Source organism: Siphateles boraxobius, unplaced genomic scaffold (genome assembly GCF_051911475.1).
Source record: "Siphateles boraxobius isolate OS27281-9 unplaced genomic scaffold, OSU_SipBor_1 211, whole genome shotgun sequence".
Classification (NCBI taxonomy): Eukaryota; Metazoa; Chordata; class Actinopteri; order Cypriniformes; family Leuciscidae; genus Siphateles; species Siphateles boraxobius.
Window position 1 is genome coordinate 95,001 of NW_027508824.1, and position 17,795 is coordinate 112,795.

At 39.1% G+C, this 17,795-nt stretch overlaps 1 protein-coding gene across 1 annotated transcript; it reads right to left on the reverse strand.

Moving 5' to 3' along the window:
• Positions 1 to 3,623: 3,623 nt before the first annotated feature.
• LOC143746153 (dehydrodolichyl diphosphate synthase complex subunit nus1) lies at positions 3,624 to 14,244 on the reverse strand. The gene is made up of 5 exons (XM_077237914.1): positions 13,710 to 14,244; positions 12,645 to 12,776; positions 10,471 to 10,623; positions 7,343 to 7,442; positions 3,624 to 4,752 (listed from the first exon to the last, which is right to left on the reverse strand). Exons 1-5 carry the CDS (start codon positions 14,056 to 14,058, stop codon positions 4,662 to 4,664), a joined length of 825 nt encoding a protein of 274 aa, XP_077094029.1. The 5' UTR covers positions 14,059 to 14,244; the 3' UTR covers positions 3,624 to 4,661.
• Positions 14,245 to 17,795: the final 3,551 nt, after the last annotated feature.

The window sequence follows — 17,795 nt, forward strand, 5'->3', positions numbered from 1 at the left end:
GACAGACGCATCATGGCGATGAAAGCACACAAGAGTAGCATGGTAAATAACTATAATTGTTTAGATTTTTTAAATCGCTTTATAAGTTTTATTCTGATGTTATTTGCAATAAAGCTACGTTTCTGTTAATACGTTTTAGTTAAGAATATCTGAGCAAGCGTTAATTTTCTGGCTTTTTCCTCCCGCAGAGGTGTAAAGATTAAAGTCCTCCTAGGACTGGAGTAAGTTAGACGTTAAATTGGTAGGTATAGTTCAAAACACATGTAATTGCTTTATTCTAATGTTATTTGCAGGTATAAATGCGTTTGAGTTAATAAATATCTGTAGGAAGATTGGAGAAGGCGCTCATTTTCTATTAAAGCCGTGCTGACTATATTTTCCTATTTTATATAAGTCAGAAGGAACTTTATTGCCAAGTAATGTTTTAAACATACGAGGAATTTGCTTTGGTAAACAGGTGCCACGTATAAGACCGACGGGGAGACTCGTTGTGAAGACGAAAAGTCTATGAGAACGTTTAATTGGTAGGTCAACTTTAATACACAAGCAATAAGCTTATTTGTTTCGTACCAATGTTATTTGCACGGTATAAATACGTTTGAGTTGTCCGTAAGAACATCGGAGCGGGCGCTCACTCACTTCCCCTTTCAGCCGCGCTGACGGACAGATATGGCGGCAAATCAATGTCATTTTGCCGCCATAGACCGACGAACCATCGCGAGACATGCAGGAAAAGTCGCCGTCGACCTTTTTGTCTTTACAGCATGTGGTTTAAAACGTTTTAAGATGATATGTATTTTCTGGTCATTGTTGTATTCTACTACTACCGGTAATTAGGCTAAGTTAGACAACTTTAACTCTTCAAACATTTATTTGAAAATGTCTCATTCCGACATTTATGTACTGGTCCAAAGCGTTAGACTACTGAGATTTGACTGGTAGATTTATGGCTATAATTTTATTTTGTTCATTGATGAAATATGGCGTAATATGCTGGTGAATCTGTATATTCTATTGAAGTTCAGCAATGAAATGTAAAAGGTGAAACCGGAGTAAGGCTGTTGTAGCTACTGGTGTTATTGAATATATAGCGTTAGTCTATATTAAGGTGACTTGACTTAAAATTAATAAAATAATAATATAAAAATAACAGTAGCTATAATGCTGTACTTTATTTTACAGTAGGCCTATGCTTTAAACTACTGTAGTTAGTTTAACAGGAATTTTACTGTGGTATAAAATACAGAAGCTTGTTGGCTATTTGTTGCCCGGAAGTTACTAGTTTTACAAATTTATTTTAGTGTATCTAATTATTGATAGATAGTGCTGAAAAGGATGATGGATGGATGATCCATCATCCTTTTCAGCACTATCTATCTATCAATAATTTTCAGCAGTATCTATCTATCATCTATCTTTTTCAGCACTATCCATCCATCCATCATCCTTTTCAGCACTATCTATCTATCTATCAATCTTTCCTTTCCAGCACTATCCATCGATCTATCTATCCATCATCCTTTTCAGCATTATCTATCTATCTATCAATCTATCCTTTCAGCACTATCCATCGATCTATCTATCCATCATCCTTTTCAGCATTATCTATCTATCTATCAATCTATCCTTTCAGCACTATCCATCGATCTATCTATCCATCATCCTTTTGAGCACTATCTATCTATCTTTCCTTTCCAGCACTATCCATCGATCTAATGGTAACTGCTTTAAGGTTAAAATATGATACTGATCATTAAAATTATGTTTCAAGACGAAACAAAATATATGACTATATAAAACTTATAATTTTATACAAACTCTACATACAATACATTTCCAAGGAAACAAATTGTATAACATTTAAAATTTCAGATTTACATACATTTGATTTAAAAAAAAAAAACAACAACAACAAAAGAAACAAACATCACACAAACATCTTGCTGGGCTTCAAATTTATGACACTGACATCTACAGGCAAAACAGTGAACATCTTGTCTACTCAGTTTCCATTATCATTTAAAACAAAGGTGTAATATGGATTTATTAATTAGACAATGCATTATTCCATGCCACACTTCACCATCAGAATGACTTGTATACCAGCAATTCTTTGTTCCCAACATTCGCAGATAGGTCACGCCAATTTGTTCTTCAGATACTCGCAACCTGACTGGTTGTCAATCCACATAAAAAAAATATGAAATGAAATCTAATTGATATGAAAAATAGCAATAAATAAATACGGAAAAGCTTGTAATACATTAAAGATGATAAGGGACTAGACTGAATTTCAAACTGCATTGAAAATTTAAAACATTGAAGCCAAATTTATGTTAATCTACAGCGTTATTCGTCCTCCTGAGGCGAACATGCTTTAAAAAATGCAACAAGGTATTTTCAATCCCAGCAACAAACCATAATGAAATTTCTATGAGAACATAAAAAGCAGATTTTAGTAACTCTATAGTTGGCTGTAGATACGAATAATAGACCTTGAACCATCAAATGAAGAGCAGTTCTGGCATTTTCCTTCTCAAAATAGCCATTTTCACAGTCTTTTCCCTTAAAAAAAAAAATTGTAGTAAATGACACCTGACAGAAGCCATAATAAGTCTCGGGATGTAATCGGTGGCCTAGATGTTCACAACACCTCCTGTCCTCACTGACTTAAGAGTGTGAATACTTTAAGAAGCTGCATTTCTGGACTTGGAGGTGTTTAAGATTTCCATTTCAAATAAATGCTGCTCTTTTCTGAAGCATCCTGTACCAAAAAAAAGTGTATCATGTTTATATATATATATATATATACACACACACACACACACACACACACACACACACACACACACAGGTGAAACTCGAAAAATGTATTTCAGTCATTTAAATTAAAAGGTGAAACTAATATATTTAGTATATATAACTATATACATATGCATGATTATACTTTTCAGAGGGCCGACATTTCTGTATTTAAAATCTTTTTTTTATTGATTTCATGTAATATTCTAATTATCTGAGATCTGGGGTTGTCATAAGCTGCAAGCCATAATCAAAATTATAACTTTTGCACAATATTCTAATTTTTCTAGTTTCACCTGTATATCATTGATAAGAAATGTTTTTTGTGTAGCAAATTAAAATGATTTCTGAAGGATCATGTGACACTGAAGACTGGAGTAATGATGCTGAAAACTCAGCTCTTCCATCACAGGAATAAATGACATTTTAAAACATTAAACCAGAAAATTGTTATTTTAAATTGTAACGGTATTCGTCGACCCGAAACATTTGGACAGGACTGTACGTGAACAATAAGAATAAAAAGCTGAATTACTCTTAGAGTAGCCAATACAGCAGAGTTCCTGCGACTGGTAAAGCATGCGGCTCGAAATGCCAATGTCATGAGCTCAATTCCCAGGGAGCATAGTGATAAAACATATAGCCTGAATGTAAGTCACTGTGGATAAAAGTGCCAGCCGGATGAACTGTCAGATGAAATTCAAGTTGAGAGAAAAATATGCACACCAGTCAGAAATCAGGAAAGCGCAACAGAAAATCATTCCTCTTTTCACGTCGACTCCACTGCAGAAGAATCAATGCCACTCTCAGTACAACTACTGTTAAAGGATATCAGTAACGTTTATTGTACATTCACACTGAACACTAGCGAACAAACCCATCCAATGGCAACCTGTGAATTACACATTTAAGACTTCTTCATAGGGGCCTTGCATGATGATAAGCCTGTGGCATTTTAGGATTTTTTTAAAAAAAACTCACGAAATATTAATGAAACATTTCTGATCCAGAGATCTTGACTGAGAAAACAACAGACTTTTGAATGAAACAATATTTACTGATTAGAAAGTAAAATCAAATAAAAACAATTAGCGCCACAAGCCATTACAACCAATGAGAGCTTTCGGGGGTTGACAATGAAGAGCAATCAATTTACGCACTTGAAATTACAAACTTCTGGGTTTTAATCCTAATTAGAGTCATTTGTGGCATGCTCGCGCACATTCAAACAACAATTACAAACACAACCATTTACGGCGCACTTGGAAAGCCTTCATGGACTTGCGATATGACAGATTAAGCATGCAGAAGATTTGTCGAATAGAAAACCCTCGCACGTTTTCACTGTAGCTGTGCAACTAGAAGTGCTTTAATCGTATAGTTCACCAACAGTTCATTATTCTGTTTCCCTCTCCAAGAGCTCAAAAGTCACGCTATGAGAGACGGACGAACTTCTGTAGAGTTCAGTGCACTGGAGCAGACTGTCATCGTTCGACTGTGTCCAGAGATACGGCCAAGGAAAAAAAAAAGAGTAAATTTACACATATAACCACGTTTCTTTAACGTTCTTTGTGACCGGCGTAACGTAGGGCAGCACTCGTGTAGTTTTCTGCGTGAAGTTACTCACAGAGACTCACACATACAAGCATAATCTCTCACACACACACAAACACACACACACACACAGCAGGCCTTGGCGGAGAGGAGCAGAGATGATCCAGACAGAGAAGGGCAGCAGTAGCGTGTTGCTGGCGCAGAGGTTCCTGTGCTCGTACTGTAAACATGAAGAGAGGGATGGACCCCCTCCATCGTTCAGTTCCTTCTCTGCGGACCCAGTTCTGCTCTCTGCGGACGGTTCCTCACTTTCCCAGCCGCTGCTCACACACCGCATAGCACTGCAGAGCACCGAAGAGGTCGTCGTAAGAGGCGTCTGTGTGGGACGGCATTGAGCTACAGGTGGAGAGGACAGAAAAATGGAGAGAGAATAAATCCTTCATCAACACACCAGTAAAATAAATAAATAGCCCCAAATAAAATAGCTTTTTTCATTTTAGTTTCAATAAAAAAAGGTTTAATGTGTTTTGTGTTTGGAAAAAATTGATTTACACTGAACAAAAATATAAACGCAAATTTTTCATGAGCTGAACTCAAAGATCTAAGGCCCTGTTTGCACGAGAACGCTCGCGGGGGAAAACGTAAAAATATTTGATCGGATGTGCCTTTCGTTTACACGGCGACGGCGTTTTTGGGGCTTAAAAACGCAAAAAAGTGAAACCACCCTCCAGAGTGGAAATCTTAAAAACGCTCCACCGTCGCGTTCCTGTCTAAAGGGTAAAAACGCAAATCTGCTCACGGTGGACCTCGTCACGTACGCGTTTACATCACAGGCATGCGCCAGTACAGGAACATATCATGTGGGATTATTTCCATACGTCGGACCTTCAAGTTGCCCTAGCGGCTCTGATAAACGTACAAGATTCTTTTTGCTGTTCGTTTCGCCATGTTTTGATTTCGAGAGAAGTAGAAGGACTTGGTGTTGTTGTGTGGCAGTGCTTCACATTGCCCCCTAGCCGCCTGGAGTGCATACTACATCAAATATCACACACTTTTGCGTCACCATACGCACGCAGATTTCCCCCCCATAACGCTCTTCTAAACGCAGAATAAAAATTGATAACGCAACGCCACTTTTGCGTTTTCTCTTCAGATCGTTTCCGTGTAAACAGCCTAAGACTTCTATGTACACAAAAGGCCTATTTCTCTCAAATATTGTTCACAAATCTGTCTAAATCTGTGTTAGTGAGCACTTCTCCTTTGCTGAGATAATCCATCCACCTCACAGGTGTGGCGTATCAAGATGCTGATTAGACAGCATGATTGCACAGGTGTGCCTTAGGCTGTCCACAGTAAAAGGCCACTCTAAAATGTGTAGTTTTATCACACAGCACAATGACACAGATGTCGCAAGTTTTGAGGGAGCGTGCGATTGGCAAGCTGACTGCAGGAATGTCCACCAGATCTGTTGCCCGTGAATTGAATGTTCATTTCTCTATCATAAGCCGTCTCCAAAGGTGTTTCAGAGAATTTGCCAGTACATCTAACCGGCCTCACAACCGCACACCAGCCCAGGACCTCCACGGTCATCTGAGACCAGCCACATAGCACTATGTGGAGACCAACTTTTGTAACTTTAATAAGGATTAGTCTAAATATAATTTATGCAGCGCAGACTGTTTGATAACTTTATTCAATTTCTGTATATATACTACCTGTTAGACAGGAAGCGCACAGGTAAATATGACATTTATTATGGGTTTATGTGAGGATTGTTTGAAGTTCACTTAAATTAAAAGCGGTTATATTTTTTTTATAGCTGACGTAAAATGGCTTACGGATCATTATAGGTGTTATCAATCATTTAGTTGTTGTTGCTTGTTTGTACACATTTCAGAATTATCACTAATCTGTGTGTGCATTTTGCTTGAGGACCAAACACTCATGAAACCATTTGTTTATTATATATCGCAATATTGACTTGAATAATCGCAATATTGACTTGAATAATCGCAATATGACATTTTCCCCAAATCGTGCAGCCCTAGATATAATCAAAAACTAATTTCTTTTGTGCAACGGCTGACATATTAACAGTCTGCAAATGTGTTATCAGGCACCAAACAACCATCTTCCAAGACTGAATCAGTAATGCCACACGGAAAGGAAACTAAACAGATCAAGTTTGCTAATAATGCAGTACAAAAAACAGCAGTGAAACACTGCCCTCTAGTGAAACAAAAAAATAACAGTGTTAAACAATGCAAATTCACCATTATTTTTGTTAGCTTGACTCAGACTTTTTTCATAAGCATCTTTTTTAATATAATTTACATCATTGACATAATACATGCAATAATGCATATATAATTTAATAAAAACATAGTACACAGACCTACTGAAATTAAAGAGAACACTTATTATACAACATTTTCTGTTGTAACTCACAAATCAAAAAATGAAAACATTAAAGTGCAGTCCACATTGACAATCTGATGTGGCAAAAACACCACGCATATTAATTAGACAAAAACTGCCGTTTAAACTATTTTAAGATGAAGCATGAGATACAGTGACAGTGGTAATGATGCAATGCAGTGCAAGTCAGTGATCTCACAGAGCTGTACACATCATTACACACGCTTGGAAAGCTAACAGAGATAAGTGTGCCAGTGTAGACAGGTTTAGCTGTTAATCTGTGCTGATAATCTCTCAAAAGGATTTAAGTGAACTCTCCAGGCAAAACGCCACCATACGCACTCATGCAGAACATGTGAACTCAACTATGTGCAAACACACTCTCTATGCTACTAATCCCACAATATCCCTCTCACAAAAATGTTGAATATTTCTTTGTTGTACGTTTTTCAAAATCCTAAATTGACTTTATTTCTAGGTTTAAAGTAAATTTTAAAATTGGGATTTTAAAGTCCATTATGGTACAGTTTGTGCTTGCTCAAATACATCGATGCATAAACATACTCACATAATCTCTGTTAGTCTGATGTGCCAGGGAAGAAAACCAAGTGTGCTTTCCACAGGGCCAAACTTCAGCACCAGGTCTGGGTCAGGGATGTTCTTCGACTCTGCATGGGGAAAAACATGCATCAGTGGAACGAAAAAAAGCGATTTGTTTTTTATTTAAAGTCAGTAAACTAAATCATTTACAAGAAAAACTGTAGATCAAGAGCGGTTTTGGAATCCGTTTGGATCGCGAGGTAAATATTATTAATATTATAAACCCTAAGGATGAGTGCAGCGAGCTGCAATAACAGAGCAGTGATATCTGACATATTTATTTGTATAATGCTTTTCACAATACATATCGTTTCAAAGCAGCTTTACAGAATATGCATGTTTCTATATTACAATTAAGAGTTATCTGATAGCCTGAGTTTCATTGTGGATCTGACGTTATCATGTTCAAGATATACATTCAGTGTTTCCCATACATCGATTTATTTGTGGTGGGCTGCCACAAATAATGTCAACATTGACCGCCACAAATAGATTTCAGTGCTTCCCATTCATTAGACTGTGGCTGCCGGAAAATATATTTCAACTTCTCATAACACAAAAGTCACGCTTTGCATCATTGCTGTCAAACAAACTAAAATCAAAAGCGTTAGAAGGCTTTGTGTCCATATCAAAAGACTGTCTGTTTGAGCTGCGCAAAGAGAAGTACACACACTTCCCTGATGCTAATGGATCATGATAAAATGCAGTGGTTACCTCTAATTTCAAATGGCTAAAGATTTTGTTAAAGGCCAGTTAGGCCTTTAACAAACAAGATAAACAACAAATAAATTTGCTTAAAGGAAAACAATTGGCAACCGTTATCGGTTTGTTTGTAAGTCTTAATGTTTTTCTGACTGGAATGAAATTACAGGACTAAATGCTCATATAGTTTGTGCTGATGGTCGGCTGACTGACAACTAGCGTTGCACGATATACCGGTACCAGAAAGGCATCGCGATACCCAGCTTTTAAAATCGGTACGATATGAAATTTTATTAGTACCGGTACTTAACGAGTGACAGCACTCTAAATAATAAGAGCAGTATTTCTTTAATGTGTGTGCAGAGCTCTGCTTCCACTGTTCTCATTCACTAAACAACAGAAGCAGAACAGTAAAATATATCACGCACAGCGAAACATGCATGAGAAAATAAAGCGCGGGACGTGCTCGCGCTGCCGGCTCAGACCTGAAGCGCACACACACACACACACCTTTCACACAACAGGCGATCGCAACTCTTTCGTGGATTATTTGGATTGAATAATCAAAATTCTAGGTAAAAATGTACGTTCTGGCAAGTATTCACGTAAACACAGTCTTGTATGTCTTTAGTGAACGTAAACCGTTTGTAAAAATAAATCGTATGTGTTCCATTGGGTAGCGGGCCGGACCAGCAGCCTAATATTCTGTGTAATTCATGTTAATGAAACAACAGAAAATAGACAATCACCCAATGCTTGACTGAATAAATGTATCTATTTATTAAGAATCAGTCTATAGTTAATTTATAGAGTGAAGACTTTATTTTGTTCAGCTACAGTACTAGTTCTATTTAACAGTAGCATTCAAAAAAGAAATGAAGCACTGTCATATTGTTTGTAATTTGCTTTTTTGCTTATTTGTAATAACAAAGATACAATTAAATTAAATATCTATATTATAATTGTAAAATTACATTTAAAAAATATGAAATAACTCGTTTCATGAAATAAGATATTGGTCATCCTAACCTGTTCATAATTGTGAAGGTTAGCAAATGTTAACATGATGCAAACATCTTTGTAAAGACGTACACACTGGTTAGGGGTGGGCGATATAGCCTCAAAATTCTATCACGATATTTCAAGAATATTTGCGATAATGATATTTATGACGATATTGACATTTTTTTTGTTGTTGTTGAAAATTCTTATTATGTTTATCTCGCCTAAATGTTTGCTCACTCATTGCGTTTTTACAATGTGGTAATTTTGTTGTTAAGAGTTTACACAACACAAGGAAGCTTGATTTCAATCTTTGAATTAAATGTTAAATGTGTGTAGGTCTAACACCAGTATTCAGAAATACTACAGAAACATAATAAAGTAATCAAATGTAAAATAACACATAGTATTTTAGTTCTGTTTCCTGATTAAATTAAATACATAGGCTAATAATTCTCATTCATTACAATTAAAGCTATCTTTTGTTGTTTTGACGACAGCATTAATGACAGACGCATAGCCTATGGCGGCTGTCACTTTTACAGCTAGTGCGCGGATCCATTGCTGTTTTCATTATACTGTCTGTCACACTGTCACATGCGTTTTATACATAACCGACTGTGTTTATGAGTATACTTACCAAGACCGGAAGTTTTACACAATTTTGCGTTTTCACCCCCATTAAAGCGATATAATCCGCGAAAAACAACTTTAGTTTCTCGCGAGCTGCACTCTATATATGCACGCAGTGCAACTCTCTCAGAGAGTGCGCGAGTAGCTTACTGGATAGTTTAAAACCGCTTGAATGTTTAAACTGATAAGAATTAAGAAGACTTGAACATTATAAACTTTAGTTACGATGCACTGATGGCCCGATTGTGCAAGAGACCATTCAAAAGACGCGCGTCGGCAGCCCCGCTGAACACTCAAGCTGTTTGTGAAATTGCTAAATCGTCATCGGAGGCTGACAGGCTGCTCTCGCGCTCACACAGGTGTTGTTGTTGTGCGTGCTAGGGAACGTAAATGCGCCATACGTCATCGCGTCACTATATCATTGATATCGCGATATGACACTTTTTTTATCATGTAAAAATGTATACCGGTATTATCGTGGACGGTATGATATGGCACACCCCTAACACTGGCACTTGCTAATTATTATTATTTTTTTCAATAAAGGGGAGGGAATGGTCAAAAAGCAGGGAAGGAACAAAGTTAAGTTTTTTTAAATTAATTTATAAAACAATGAATTGTAAGTTCTGTCACATTTTTCAGGTACTTTTACTGTTTTCGTTTTTTTCCCCTGTGGTATCGATTCAGTATCGAGGTATTTTAGTCTGGTATCGTAGTCATAATTTTGGTATCGTGACAACACCACTGACAGCTACTCACCTCTGAGTAATGAGTCCAGCACATTAACATCAATGTCTTTGGATGTCCTTTCCTTCTGCTCGACGGCCCTGCAGAGCTGCTGTGCTGCCTGGACGATACTGAGCCGCCCATCGTCTGGCGATAAGACCTTTACCACCGACTGACAAGATAAAACTATAAAAGACAGACAGAAAAAAAAAAATGTAAGCAAAGTGTAGACAAAACATTTAAAAAGACTAAAAGACCCGGGTGAGGCATGGTCAACATTTCATTTGGAAATTGCAAAAATGACTAAAAGTCGCAGTTTACCCGTTTAAGACAGACGTGTGATGAGACGGAGCTTAAAGCAGAAATTATTTCACATCTTGCGAACAAGCCCATACAATGTTTAAGATATTTTAATATGGCGTTGAAGATGGAAAAATTGAGGGATAAAATGATCAATCACAGATTTTGAACTCGAGTCAGAGCAGTATTTAGTACATGTACTTTGTAAAGCCTTGGTGATCATGCAGATGATAGAGGTTCGAAAGAAAAGGTAAATAAATAGAAAGAATATAAAATACAAAATAAATTAAAAGTTTGGGGTCAGTAAAAATGTGTATGTTTTTGAAAGGCTCACCAAGGCTGCATTAATCGGATCAAAAATACAGTGATACTGTGAAATATTATTACATATATTATTCTATTTTAGTATAATATTAAAATGTAATTTATTTCCGATGGCAACGCTGAACTTTCAGCAGCCAATACTCACATCACTGTGCGTTCACACCGCCGCCGGCGAGAGCGTCAAAGTGACCGGAAGTCATTCATTGTCAATGAGAGCCGGCGGCGAGCTCCGGCGAGAGCGGCGCGTCTTGGACGGTGAGAGCGGCGAGGAGAGGAGAGCGGCAGGTCAACTTTATGGTAATAAGCAATGACGCGGTTCGGCGGCAACCAATCGGAATATAGAAGTGCTCCGTTTGAGAGGAGTCCAGAGAACGCAGTCCTGTAGACTTTGGTTCCGACCACATTAGTTCCCAAGCAAAATTGAGGAGGTTGATCATTTGAATTTGATAAGGCGCGCAACACTAGTATTTATAGGCAATATTTTCGCGCTAGAACGCTTGTTTTTCAGCGGGAATGCAAATTATAATAGCACTTAACCATGAACACAAAAGCCACACCACACAAATGGCTTTTAATTTGTTTATTTCATTAGCAAACATGTCACTATAATTGTTAAGTTTTTTCCATCCATCAAATTTCTGGAAAAATAACAATCGACATGCTTGTTTGCTTTGCGTCCCCTTTAAATACAGTTGTAAAAAAGACCACGCGTTCGATCTACGTCAGAGCATCAGAGCGTCCACGAATCTTTCCACGGCGTCGCTGGCAGGGCGGCGAGAGCGGCGGCGGTGTGAACGTACAGTCACTCATTGCAGGCTTCAATATTACACGATCCTTGATTGCTGATTTGCCGCTAATAAACATTTATTATTATATCAATGTTGAAAACAGTTGTGCTGCTTAATATTCAGGATTCTTAGATGAACAGAAGTTCAAAAGAACAGCATTTGTAACAAAATAAGGTAGCTGTAATCATTTAGTCACTTTGATTAATTTAATCCTTGCTGAATTAGAAGTATTAATTTCTTCCTAAAAAAAATAAATTCTTACTGACCCCAACTTTTAAACGGTATAAATGTTTTCAGGGCAAAATCTGAACTACTAGTCCTACTGGATCCGCAGGAAAAAAGTCCTTATTGTTGAGCTCTAAAAAAAAATATATATATATATTGCCTACACCTAGGTGTAAAACAATAAGCAAAGTGTGTTTTCCCATGTATCCCTGTCTCACTCAGGATTAGGTTCCATAGTCTTCAAAAGATGACTTGCTTAAGGCACATTTGTAAAAGTAAAACAAAATGTCCTGACCTACAGAGTTTGGCAACAATGAATCATTCCGGATAAAAATTGCATAAAAGTTTCTGAATTTTTCCACAAAGCCTGTGGTGAATTAACCGGAGTCATGAATACAGATAAAACAACTAATCATTACGATTCACATGATGTCACAGAGGAACATAAAAAAACAAAACCGGTAGTTATCCTTGAAGAAATCTTCTGATCCGACCGGTTTGTACCGGCGTCCTCTATAGTGGGCGTCTCAAATAAAAGCAAGAGTAATTTCCTCAGGTTTTGAACCTCACCTTGATGCTCTTGTTTATCTGTACCGTTCTTCAAAAACTCCACTGAGTATTTGGAGCTGTCCATTCCCAAAAGCTCCTGCTGCTTTTTCAGGATCTCCTCCATGAGTCTGGAGTTATTCCTCTTGAAGACACCTATGAAACCAGAGTGACAAAGAGATGATGACCTAAAGATATCCCACTCCCATAAACACTACAGTTTCAGAGAGAAACTCTCCATGTTCTTCAGCCATGAGCGTTAGAAACTACTGTAAAAAACATGCTGTGAAGTCTCTGATATTACAGATGCTTTGAGGAACATCACACGAGTGAATTAAATATCCTGGTCTTTTAAATTAATCACTACTGACAATGGAGTTCAGATCAGGTATAATCTGAGGGAATGATCCAAGCTAAATAATAAACTGCAATTAAAGAAAATATCAAAGAACATTCAAATCAATAAAGCAAAATTAATAGGATTATCACATTTAAAAAGGGGGGAGAAAAGACTTGGTTTCTTGGTCCACGGTGGCATAAATTAAAAAGAAGGTAATTATTACCTTAAAATTGAGAATCATTATTAACAACGAGATTCATATCTCGGTTCACCCTTACCACACTTTTGGCTGTCATGAAATATAGGTCTAAGGTTATAAGAAATAAATAATATCACATACTCCCCTAGCTTCATTGAGAAATACTGAGCTGAAAGAGAAAGTTTTGAAATATACCAGACACATTGTAACTTTATAAAGTTGAGAATAGAAGTTGAGTAATATGCATTTCAAAACCTCCTAAAAGGATTCGAGGAAACTTAATAATGCAAATAATGGTATTATAAAGTCTAGTTTTGAGTTGAAACCATCCAACAATAACCATGCTATTTGACTTCAACATAAGGCATAAGAGGAGAAACTTTTGCATTAATGAAATCATATCTGAACACAAAGTTCATTCCGAAGACTTTAAATGTGTCAATTGAAGTCTTAGCTCAAGTCATCATGTGTTTTAGAAACAGCAGATGACTGGATGCATGTGACAGCAAATCGCTTCCCTTTATTCAATGCAAAGCTAGATGAGTCTTACCTTGATTATCATACACACTGACATATGAGATGCCCACTGCCATGCACCAGACCACTAGATTGGCAATGTCAGTGTAGTGGATCTCCTCCTCAGTGATCAATAACCCCACATGAATGGGCAGCTTTTCTAACGTCCTGCCTTCGGCTCCCCAGCGAACCCGGCGGCTAGACCGTTTGCCAATGGGTCCAGCTTTTTTCTGATTATGAAAGCCGAGGGCAAGGGGCAGTAATAACCCCATCACAGCCCGTTTCCATCTCCAGATGTGGACTCGGAACCAGGCGAGCAGCGCGCGCTGAACGTAGAGCAGCGCGTGCAAAAACCGCCACACCATCTCATACAGTAAAGCCATGCGTCTTTAAACGCGTTCCTAGTTGAAAATCTATCAGATTTTAAAGTACATCCCTCATATTACAGTAAAACGTGTACGTGTGAGCGATGGTCTATCGAGAAATTAGTCATGTTGGTCAGTGCCAACGCCGCAGCGCGCCGGCTGCCATTTCTTCTTCCTGCCAACCTTTCCACTCTGAACCTGTGTGACATGGAGCTCTCTGATTGGACGGCTGACGTCATTCTAACCACTGGTCTGGGGTCAGTTATGACGTTAGACTGGCAAGTGTTAAGGCAAAAAAATAACTCGTAACGGCTGGTTTCAGATCAACACTGATTTAGCCTTACGCGAGATGCAATGCGATTGGTTGCTGGACCAGCAAATGGAATGTGTAAATCCTATTATTTTAATAGGATTTAAAATTGCCTAGTCATTAGATTTATGTATATAAAAAACCACAATATGTTATGTATGCGTAAAAAAATATATTTCTAAAATCAATACTTTATATATTATAATATAATATATTATATGACGTTACTGTCACAAAAGTAGCTTTAATTTTAATTCTGCTTTTTTTAAAGCAAATCTGGAGGCTAATGAAATGAAACAGACGAGATTCATATTTTCCCATCTAAATAGTTGGCTGAAATAGTTGGCTAAACAGTTAAAAAGTTGATTTTATTGTAATGTGGTGAATTACAAAAAATAAACAAATATAACATTTGCTTAGGCTATGTTTTATCATTTAATCATATATATATATAATTTTACTCTTCATTTATTTATTATTTGATTGTCTGCTGTTAAGAGATAAAATTTGACTTAATCATCTGACCGGATCTCCTCCCTGCATTATAATGTTTGTCCATGTCACAGACAGTGACGAATATTGAACAAAACAGATACAATTTCGTAGTTTATTGTTGGTTCTGTAAGGAATGCCAGAAATTAAACAGGAAGAGATGCAAAGCTGTACATTAAGTTTGCGTAAAGAACAATATTGCAGTTATGTCTTCACATGTCAGTATTACTTTTGCAAATCATAATCATCATATTGCTCATTGTATATGTGTTCAGCTTGGCTTTCTAATGAAAAATCCTTGGTCTGCTCCTCACAGATATCTTGTACCACTACATAGGGTGAATTCAGGTTGATTTGGACAATTTTTTCCAGATCATCTCAATGGCAAGAAGTGTCTCAATCACCCTGAATTAATACGCTCACCATTCATCAAGAGATGCCTAGACGAAATTAGGTCAGGCCTGATTTCTACATCCTGTGCTGAAAGGGATTTTTTTTTTACCTCACTGCACTGCCATGGGTTTGGGGTTTCCAAGTAGTTTTTGAAAAAAGTTTAAAAACAGTTATGACACAATGAAGCCAATGAAGGCAGTTTGATACACACTCCGAACCACTGATTGCTAACAATAGATCTGTAAAGGTTTCAAAGCTTCAGGAAGCAGTGTTTTGAAATTGCCATCACTACCATGACAGCATGCATGCGTAAATACAGTAGCTACATATATAAATAATTGTTATATATATAGAGGTGTAGTGGTAAAAAAAGAGGTGGGTAAAATTGGTTAATGCGTACATGACATCAAGGCTAGATTATTGTAATGCTCTACTGCAGGGATGGGCAACTCTGGTCCTCGAAGGCCACTGTCCTGCAGAGTTTAGCTCCAACCCTGACAAAAATAATAAAATGATAAAAAATTTTTTAGTAATCCTGAAAACATTGATTGGCTTGTTCAGGTCTGTTTAATTAGGGTTGGAGCAAAACTCTGCAGGACAGTGGCCCTCGAGGACTGGAGTTGCCCATCCCTGCTCTACTGGGTGGTTGCCCTGCACGTTTAATACATAAACTACAGTTGGTCCAAAATGCAGCCGCTAGAGTTCTTACCAGAACCAGGAAGTACGACCATATTAGCCCGTTTCAGTCAACACTGCGTTGGCTCCCTATTAAACATCGTATAAATTTTAAAATAATGCTGATTACTTACAAAGGAATGAATGGTTTAGCTCCCCAGTACTTGAGCGAGCTCTTAACGCATTATAGTCCTTCACGTCTATTGCGATTTCAAAATTCAGGCCAGTTGATTATACCTAGAATATCTAAATCGACTGCTGGCGGTAGATCCTTTTCCTATTTAGCACCAAAACTTTGGAACAATCTTCCTAACATTGTCCGGGAAGCAGACACAGTCTGTCAGTTCAAATCTAGACTAAAAACACATCTCTTTGGCTTAGCATACACATAACACTCTATAGACTTCTATAATTCAATTTTAGGCTGCATAGTTTAGATCAGCCGGAACCGGGAACACTTCCCATATATCCTGATGTACTTTGTACATCATAAGAAGGATGGCGTCTACGCTAATATTAGTCTATTTGTTTATCCCGAGGTCTAACGCAGTCTGCTGGTGTCACATGCCTGTCCTGTCTTGTGTTGCACATGGGTGTTTTGTTATTTTGGGCCATGTGCTCTGGTCGTTGTCTGATCCCTCCCCCTCGTTACCTGATTATTGTTTGAGTTCTTCCAACTGTCCCCTCTGGATTTGTTCCCTTCTTAAGTCTCCTCTTGTTTGCAGTCTTTGTTGGTCGTTGTCTAATGTTTCCTGTTCCCTGTGATCCTCCAGTATGTTTCATGTTCTGTTTTTGTTTTATATCTATTAGTTATGTTTTCCCCGTCGTGGGTCTTGTTTTGTGTATGTTTTCTTTTCTAAATAAATATAATTTCTCCTGCACTTGAGTCCTCACACTTTTTTCCCTACCCGTTCTGTGACATAACGATCCGACCAAATGAGGACTCAGCGGAGAAGAGGGGCCACGTCAGAGACTGTTCACGTTCCGTCTGCCCAGTCAGAGACTGTTTACGTCCCGTCTGCCCAGTCAGAGAATGTTCACGTCACGTCTGCCCAGCCAGGGACTGTTCACCCTCCGTTTGCCCAGTCAGAAACTGTGCACGTCCCGTCTGCCCAGTCTGAGACAGATCAGGAGATGCCCATTCGTGTGGCCGCCAAGGCACTTGGAGCAGCTGGCTCAGATCCTGGACATGCCCGTGTCTCCTGTTCCAGAGCCGGAGCCAGTGTCTGCTGTTCCAGAGCCGGAGGCAGAGCCAGTGCCCGTTCCAGAGCGGGAGGCAGAGCCAGTGCCCGTTCCAGAGCGGGAGGCAGAGCCAGTGCCCGTTCCAGAGCCGGAGGCAGAGCCAGTGCCCGTTCCAGAGCCGGAGGTAGAGCCATTGTCCGTTCCAGAGCCGGAGGCAGAGCCAGTGCCCGTTCCAGAGCCGGAGGCAGAGCCAGTGCCCGTTCCAGAGCCGGAGGCAGAGCCAGTGCCCGTTTCAGAGCCGGAGGCAGAGCCAGTGCCCGTTCCAGAGCCGGAGGCAGAGCCAGTGCCCGTTCCAGAGCCGGAGGCAGAGCCAGTGCCCGTTCCAGAGCCGGAGGCAGAGCCAGTGCCCGTTCCAGAGCCGGAGGCAGAGCCAGTGCCCTTTCCAGAGCCGGAGGCAGAGCCAGTGCCCGTTCCAGAGCCGGAGGCAGAGCCAGTGCCCGTTCCAGAGCCGGAAGCCTGAGGCAGAGCCAGTGCCCGTTCCAGAGCCGGAAGCCGGAGGCAGACCCAGTGCCCGTTCCAGAGCCGGAAGCCGGAGGCAGAGCCAGTGCCCGTTCCAGAGCCGGAAGCCGGAGGCAGAGCCAGTGCCCGTTCCAGAGCCGGAGGCAGAGCCAGTGCCCGTTCCAGAGCCGGAGGCAGAGCCAGT